The sequence below is a fragment of the Lactuca sativa genome, chromosome 3 (genome assembly GCF_002870075.4).
Source record: "Lactuca sativa cultivar Salinas chromosome 3, Lsat_Salinas_v11, whole genome shotgun sequence".
In the NCBI taxonomy this organism is placed as follows: domain Eukaryota; kingdom Viridiplantae; phylum Streptophyta; class Magnoliopsida; order Asterales; family Asteraceae; genus Lactuca; species Lactuca sativa.
Window position 1 is genome coordinate 58,325,545 of NC_056625.2, and position 8,799 is coordinate 58,334,343.

General features: G+C 34.3%; 1 protein-coding gene across 1 annotated transcript; it reads right to left on the bottom strand.

The window, feature by feature from the left end:
• Positions 1-1,967: 1,967 nt before the first annotated feature.
• Positions 1,968-7,172, bottom strand: LOC111890076 (uncharacterized). The gene is made up of 13 exons (XM_052769707.1): positions 6,475-7,172; positions 5,893-6,376; positions 5,735-5,790; positions 5,616-5,668; positions 5,266-5,501; positions 4,738-5,187; positions 4,531-4,662; positions 3,347-3,581; positions 3,238-3,304; positions 3,001-3,117; positions 2,616-2,715; positions 2,318-2,543; positions 1,968-2,200 (listed from the first exon to the last, which is right to left on the bottom strand). The coding sequence occupies exons 1-13, from the start codon at positions 7,170-7,172 to the stop codon at positions 1,968-1,970; spliced, it is 3,087 nt and encodes a 1,028-aa protein (XP_052625667.1).
• Between the last annotated feature and the right edge of the window lie 1,627 nt (positions 7,173-8,799).

The window sequence follows — 8,799 nt, forward strand, 5'->3', positions numbered from 1 at the left end:
CTCTCCGAATTCTGCTCCCACTTATACTGAAAAATAAAAATCTAAACAAACAAAATTAAAAGAACAAAAATATTTTTGTATTTTTATGTTTTTCAAAACAAAATATAAGAAATTAAAACAAATTTACGAAAATCTTTTTGGTATTTTTTAAATTTTTAGAAAATGAAATATAAAGCAAAAGAAAATCTAACTACAAACAAATGAAAATATTTTTGGTTTTTCGAGTTTTCTCAATGTTTAAAAAAATAAAACAAACTCAAGTTATCCAAAATGAGAATGCGAACCATTGCGAAGCCTCTGAACACACAGTAACTTCTGAATGATTCCAACTCAGATCCACTGAATGATGATTACTTTATTTGACATACTTCTTTCATGCTTGAGTGACATTATTTGGTACTGAATTCGCGTCGAGCATACCTATACCTGCTAAAATTCTCACAAAAGATTTTTCATCAAGAGCTTTAGTAAAAATATCAGAAAGTTGTTCAGTGGTCTTAACAAAATGTAGTTCAATATTCCCTTCCTCTACATGATCTTTGATAAATTGATATCGAAGAGAAATGTGTTTTGTCTTTGAATGTTGTACAGGATTATGACAAATGCGAATCACACTTTCAGAATCACAGTACAAGGGAATCTTTTTCATATTTATTGCATAATCTCGAAGTTGACTTTGGATCCAAATAATTTGAGAAGTACAGGCATCAGCTGAAATATATTCAGCTTTAGTAGTGGAGATAGCAACACAAGTTTTCTTCTTCGATTGCCAACTCACCAGCTTCCCATCTAAAAGTTGACATCCACCACTTGTTCTCTTTTGATCTAAAGTACACCCCCTAGGTCAGCATCTGAAAACGCTTGAATGAAAAATCCCGAATTCGAAGGATACCAGAGTCCTAACGATATTGTCCCCTTAAGATGGCGAAAAATGTTTTTCACTGCAGTTAAGTGAGGTTCTCTGGGATTTGCTTGGTACCTGGCACAGTTACACACTGAAAACATAATATCAGGCCTACTTGTAGTTAAGTACAATAAAGACCCTATCATGCTTCGATAAAGTGTTAGATCAACAGCAGGAGCATCTAACAAAGGATTTAGTCTTTTTCCCACTGCCATTGGCACTCTAAGCTTTGTATTGTTCGTCATTCCAAACTTCTCGAGTAGATTCTTCGTGTATTTTTCTTGATTGATAAAAATTCCATCCTTATTCTGTCTTATATTCAACCCAAGAAAATTATTTATTTTTCCCATCATGCTCATTTTGAATTGACTTTTCATAAGATTTTCAAATTCATTAGACAATTTAGGGTCAGTTGAGCCAAAAATAATATCATCAACATAGATTTGAACAAGCATTAGATGATTACCCACTTTCTTTCGAAATAGTGTGGGATCAACTGATCCTTGCTTAAATTTTGACTGTTTCAAGAAGTTGGTAAGAGTTGCATACCATGCTCTTGGTGCTTGTTTTAACCCATAAATGGCTTTTTCTATAATGTAGACATGATCAGGATGTTCCCCACTTACGAAGCCCGGTAGTTGTTCGACATAGACGGTTTCTTCTAGCTCTCCATTCAAGAATGCGCACTTAACATCCATTTGATAAACCTCGAAATTTTTGTGAGCTTCATAGGCTAAAAATATATGAACTGCCTCGAGTCTTGTGATAGGGGTGAATGTTTCTTCATAGTCAATTCCTTCTTGTTGCGAATAACCTTTTACTACAAACCTAGCCTTGTTTTGAATAATATTGCAAACTTTGTTGGTTTTATTTTTGCAAATCCATTTTAACCTGACAACCGAAACATCAGAAGGTTTAGGAATGAGTCTCCAAACCTTGTTTCGTTCATATTCAGCCAGTTCAAATTGCATAGAAACAACCCAATCTGAGTGTTCCATTGCATTCTTTACTGTCTTTGGCTCTATTTTCGAAATAAAAACATTAAACATACACAATTCTTGATTCAAAGTACCTCATTTTTGGCACGAATCTGAGCTCGAGTCAACACACCTTCTTGAGGATTTCCTATAATATATTCTTTGGGATGACTTTTTGTCCATTTTTCCATTGGTGGATATGCCGGATCAAAGTCTAATGGTGTATCCTCATACACTTCTTCGTTTTCAGTTTCAGCAATGGAAATATTATCATCAACTTCATACTCCCCCTCAACTGCACCTTCAAGCTCCCCCTCAACTTGATTATCATTTTGATGCTCCCCCTCAACATGTTGATCTTCATTGCTTTTCTCCCCTTCGAAAGTATGTCCATCTTGAACATTGATTTCTTCAGTCGTATGCTCCCCCTCTATACGAACTTCAGGCATGCTTTCGCTACTATTTGAATTAGATGTATGAGGAGAGTCATCAATATTTTTTGAGGATTCTGGTGATTGATTATCAGCAGCATGAATTTCAGCATCGATCGCCCTATCAAGAATACCAAAAATTAATTCATAATCAAAATCAATAGTATTTTCATTTTCAACTGGATTATTTGAATCAGCAATGATGGGTTTATGTTCAAATTTGCGATCTATCTGTTTAAGAAAATAGTCATCAAAGGTTAAGTTGAAAGTATCTTCAACTTTTTGTGTTCGCTTGTTTAATACTCTGTATGCAACAGAATTATGCGAATATCCTAAGAATATGCCTTCATCTGCCTTCGCATCAAACTTGGAAAGATTATCTTTTAAGATCATTATAAAACACCTGCAACCAAAAACATGTAAAAATTTTACATTAGGTTTTCGGTTGTTAAGTATTTCATATGGAGTAATATTAAATCTATGATGAATGAATGAACAATTCTGAGTAAAACACGCAGTTGATACAGCTTCAGCCCAAAGATATTAAGGTAAGTTCGCATATGTCAACATAGTTCTAGCCGCTTCGCATAGAGACATGTTCCTCCTTTCGACCACACCATTTTGTTGTGGTCTATATGGTGATGAAAAATTATGCGAAATTCCCTTAGCAATGAGAAATGAATCCAACTTTTGATTTTTAAACTCAGAACCATTATCGCTTTTGATCTTGCGAACACTCTTTTTAATACTCATCTCAATCTTCTTGATAAAGTCAATCATCGTTTGAGAAACCTCAGATTTTAACCTGAGAAAAAATACCCATGTAAATCGAGAAAAATCATCAATAACAACTAAAATGTACCGCTTTTTATTGAGTGTCTCAACAGTCGACGGTCCACATAAGTCGATGTGAAGAAGTTCCAACGGTTCTACAATATTCGAATCTATAATGATTGGATGTCGTTTTCTGTGTTGTTTTCCTTGTTCGCAAGCTGCACATAAAGTATCATTATCAAATTTAAGTACAGGAAAACCTCGTACCAAATCTTGAGTGACAAGTTTATTGATATTGCAAAAATTCAAATGAGACAATCTGCGATGCCATAGCCAACTAATATCATTAGAAGCCTTCGACAAGAGACACATTGCTGGTTTGCCCACAATCGGATTGATGTCGAGTGTGAACATATCTCCATATCTTTTTGACTTGAGAAGCACTTCATTTGCGTTCACTTTTGGTATGATGTTACTTTCTTCATTAAACACCACCTGATTTCCAGTGCCCACAACAAGTTGCGAAACACTAATCAAGTTATGTTGAAGGCCTTCGACATATGCAACTCTATTTACTGTGAACTGCCCATTCATAACTTTTCCATAGCCTTTCACTTGACACATATGATTATTACCAAATTTGACCACTCCAACATTTTCCAAGCTTCTATAATCTCGCAAGTTCTCCTTTCTTCCAGTCATGTGACGAGAGCAACCACTGTCAATGTACAATTCCGGATCGTATTTTTCATCACACATCATCTGCAATTAATGAAAAAATTTAGTAACCCAAGACTTTTTGGGTCCTTCATTAGTATCATTAAACAGATTCTTAGAATTTAAAAACCAGGTTTTTACTTTTTCCTTTACACTTTGAATTAAATCAACATCATCTGATCTAGATATTGAAATAAAGTTGTTCGATAGTTTTGGGTTTTCCTTGATTTTCACCTCATTCTTCGCAACCTGCTTAACTTTCATAACTGGTTTCCATTTTTGTATTGGAATGTTTGAACCATGAGAAGATAAGCTTTCAGCATAAGATTCATTCACATATTTTTCGAATGCAGTCTTGATTTGTTGTTGTGAAAAGTTGCCATTTTGAAATTGTTTTCCTTTTCCTTCCATCCAAGTGTTGATCGAATTTACATCAGATTTTCCTTTTCTATAAGAAACTTTGGTTGGTTTTGTGATTGAATGATTTGGAAATTTTGGTTGTTTAGGTGAAAATTTTGTTTTTGTTTGGGGTGTAACATTCAAAATTGGTGAATTATTTGTTGATTTTCCAACATTTTGAAACTTACGATCATTCACAAGGTTATGCGAAGTCTCATATTTTCTAATGTTATCATATTTTCGAATAAATGCCACCTTTTTATTTTTCAAATCCTGTGTTTTAACATCATTAGGCCTTTCGTTATACACTATTTGCCAAAAAAATTGCCTTTCGTGCTTTTCTTTTTGAAACATTGTTTTCACATGAAAATTTTCCAACCATCACTTTAAATTTGTGAGAATTCAATTTCACTTCAGATTTTGTTTTACCATCTTTTTGAAACACTTTCTCTTCTTTTTCCTGTTTAACCACCCATTTTTGTGATGGTTTTTGATTTTGAAAAACATAAGAATTTTGTGTTAAATTGTTTTCGACCATGTTTTGATTTTCAAAGAAACCTTTGGTTGTTGATCGTTTGTTATCATTTTCAACCATTTTGTTAAATTCAGGCTTGATTTGCTCAACATTTCTAGCAGTTACGAAAACTTGGTTTGGAAAAACTGTTTTATCAGTGCATGTAAAATTTGGATAGACAACCGTGTTGGTTTCCAAGTAGTGTGCACCTTTGTAATTATGAATTTGGTTGAATTCCTTCGAGTCACTATATACTTGTTCAACAACAACACGTGTAGGTGATGTTTCAGTCGAAACATTCTTCTCTTTCTTACATTCACATGAAGGTTTCACTTTTTCTTCATCACCATCAGTGTCATCTGTTTGACTACTTCGAACTTCCACATCATCAAAGTCAAAAAGTTGCGAAGTTGAGGGTTTGTCGGTGTCAACCTTCACTATCGAATCAACTAAAATTTCTTTACCTTTGATCTTAGATGTTATATTAATTACAGACAATTTAGAACAATCAATCTCTTCTTCCTCTTCGATTTCACTAATTTCACTCACATTATCTGAATTATCATCGACATCAGCATAATTGTTTTGAGAATCAAGAGTCGAAGTTTCAGTTTTCTTTAAAATCTTAATTTGTTCAGTCTTCGTTAAACTATCATTTACAATATCAACCAATTCATCAACATACTGAAATTCATCAATTTTGACAATACCATATGCAAATCTATCATCTGGTATTTTGTCAAACTGAGCAATAGTATCTTCACAATCATACGATATAACATCAACTTTTTCACGTTCATAAGCAAGAAAAGGTAGTAATTTTCTATGTTGTTCTTTGCTTATATCGGATGAATGATGTAAAGCAGTTAACTTCGCATACAGTCTCTTAGCTGAATTACAGTAAATGTTACGTTGAGCTAACAACAATCTAACATCCTTATCTAATCTATCCCTATCAGAATTGACATTTTTCATCTAAAGTTCAAGATAATCTACCCTGCTTCATTTTATGTCTAACTGTCTTCGTGTCTCAGCTAGTTGTGTTTTTAGATTTTGAGCCTCAGTACTAGCAGACTCAATAACAACATCAAAATAAGCAACAATATCATCAAAAGCAGTTATTTCAGCATCATAAGCAATTAAAAGAATATTGAAAGATTCAAGAATCGCACGTACCTTGGTGGTCATAGGATAATTACCCGTGGATTTGGACACGAAGCAATTTCTAGAGATTTCTTCTTCTGCATTGCCATTCTTCTCAAAACTAGCAAACATCGCACCATGTGTAGGATGCCTCATTTCTTCATCATCTGAACCTGAAGACCAGATTTGGTAGGTTCCACTTTCATCATTGTCCATCTCTCCCTTTGCAACCAAAGACAACCCTTTTGCTTTTGTACGAACTTCCTCAAGTTTTTCAGCATAATAAGCTTCATATTTAACTTTGGATTTCTTTTCATCCTTCTTCCTTAACATGTAGTCAGCTGCGAAGTGATTAGCTCCATTACAGTAATGACAATTAACTCCTGAGTCACCTTTCAGCTTTTTCTCTGCCTTCAATTCCTTCATATTTTCATCAACCTTCTCATACTTATCATACTTCTTCTTTTCCTCACCTGCAGCCTTTACTCCAACTTTCTTAAACCACTCTTCCCATCTCCTTGCATACCCTTTGGTTTGAATGGCTTCTTAAAAAATTTCTTTACTCTGTTGTTTGAGTAAAATGCAACTGCCTCATCATCAGAATTCACCAGGAACCCCTCGTCATTCGATCCTTCATTTTCAATAGACTCAACTTCATTCATTTTCAACACCAATGCCAGTGGTCCACCCAAACTTTGTTTCGACTCTTCTAACATTTCACCCACTTTGTTTTCGTATGTCTTTAGCTGATTGTATAGATCATTCAAACTCGAAGTGTAAAAGCTTTGTTGATTCTTTATCATCATGCTCACACTTCGCCATTCTTTGTGAAGCCCCATGATGAATATAAGATTGAATTCCATAGGAGACCTTGTGATTCCATACCTTGTGCATCGATAAACGAGTTCATTCAGACAATCATAGTAATTTTCAATCGTCTCAGCATTCTTCTGTCTGAACTCCTTAAGCTCAATAAGACATTGTTTAATAGAGTTGATCTTTGTCTTTTCACTTCCCTGATATTTTTCTTTCAACATGATCCAAATGTCTTTTGCTATTTTACAACCACGAATGTAGTTGTAAACCACAGGTGGCAATGCACCTCTCTGCGCTCGCATACATCTCTTCTCATTCTTTTTCATATGATCAGCTTGATTACTGACTTGATCTGAAGTTCCAGAGGCTCCTAATGTTTGAACATTCGCAGGAGGTAGAACTGGTCCATTGATACAATTCCAGAGCTTCTCATCAATCCCATTCAGATAATCTTCCATTCTGTCAGCCCATTGATCATAAAATTCCGGAATCAACATTGGAATTTTAGTAGATGAACCAAGCAAATGAGCTTATGGGGTCATAGTATTCATGTTAAAGTTCGCCATTATTGAACGTGATGATTTTGATGAAAACTTGATGAATATGTGAATTGATCAAATGAATTGATCACGAATTGCTAATCGATTACTCAACTAAACAATTCAGATGCAGAATCGATTCAAATCTGAAGATTAGAAGAGATTTTCAGAACCAAAAGCGCGGAATTATTCTGAATTATCTCGTAACTCACAATGCAAATGATTCTAGAATGAAAATCAGATGAAAGCAGTTTGAATCCCACTCAGATACCAATTGATGATAATTGTAATCGCGAATGAGAAAGCAATCATGTTTTGAATGAATCAATAATGAAAGATATGAACATCATATGTAAATATTAATCAGCAAATTTTGTATTGAACAGAGAATTCGAATACAATATTGATTACCAGAATAAGTAGAAAAGTCATCGTCTACTTCTATCCCCAGTCCTTATTTATAGGAAACACGAGTGTACAAAAAATACTAAGTCTAGACATTAAGCTTCGACATTAAGTGACTTAGTAAATAAACATGCAAAATATACAAGACAAAGCTTCGACTTTTACAACATAAAGACTCAACATGAGTGCATAGTTACTTTCATCTTACACATAGATATGAAGTATTTTATATAAATTACGTGCTATGTGTGCATATTATCTTGTATACTTGTTATCTATGTTGGATGAACGATTTTAAACATCTTTTAAATGATTTAAACTATATACGTATTTTATATCTACAAAATATGTTGGGTAAAACATGGGTAGATGAATGATGAGGGATGAATGTTGATATAGAGGAACATTGGCAGTATGGACATAGTGTCCTATAGGTGAACATTGGCAGTAATGGACCTAGTACCCTATAGATGAGCATTGGTAGCGGCGCCACAACCTGTAAATGTTGTTGATCTATGGTAAAAATCCTAACAGTTGCGCTCTAAGGATAGTATCGGCAGCTGCACCTAATAGAGAACATTATAACCATGACAATAGCGTTTAAAGGACACTACTGACAGAAGCACCTCATAGAGAATGCCACAATTGTGGCTGCTGCGCCTCAGTGATAATATTAGAAGCTGTGCTTGACAACTATGTCATTGGCAATGATGGACTTCGTTCCGTTTCCTTAGGAATGAATGAATGAGGAGTAGCTGATTCTTAGGGTAAATCCTTAAGAAGATAATGGGGATGGGTAATTGGGTTGATTGTTTGATGTTTAAACATAATAATTATATTATTGTGGTTGAAAACCCTATGTACTCACCAGGTTTCCCAACCTGACCTCTCAATTTATTTATCTCACAGGTGTTGATATGAAGTCACATTACACTAAGAGATTAAGGACATATAAATCACTAGTGATAATGAATGTAAGTTCTGTTTATGCTTATGTTTCTGTATTGACGATGACATCCCAAATGTTTTAAAATGAATAAAAATACTTATCTTCGGAAATGCTTTGCTAACGTATTTATCATGTTCTACTGGGAACAAATTTCGCAACACTTTTATTAAAAGAGGTACTCTGATTTTTATAAAGCATAAACAAAACCGGTCTTTTCTGGCCATGAAAATG

What these genes read in the sequence shown, in the direction of transcription:
- LOC111890076 (XM_052769707.1), bottom strand. Translation starts at nt 7,172, where the DNA reads ATGTTGATTCCGGAATTTTATGATCAATGGGCTGACAGAATGGAAGAT. An exon ending in TCGATGATAATTCAGATAAT is followed by an intron (nt 5,188 to 5,265) that starts GTGAGTGAAATT and finishes ATAACATCTAAG; the next exon opens with ATCAAAGGTAAAGAAATTTT. An exon ending in ATAATTCTGTTGCATACAGA is followed by an intron (nt 2,544 to 2,615) that starts GTATTAAACAAG and finishes TTTCTTAAACAG; the next exon opens with ATAGATCGCAAATTTGAACA.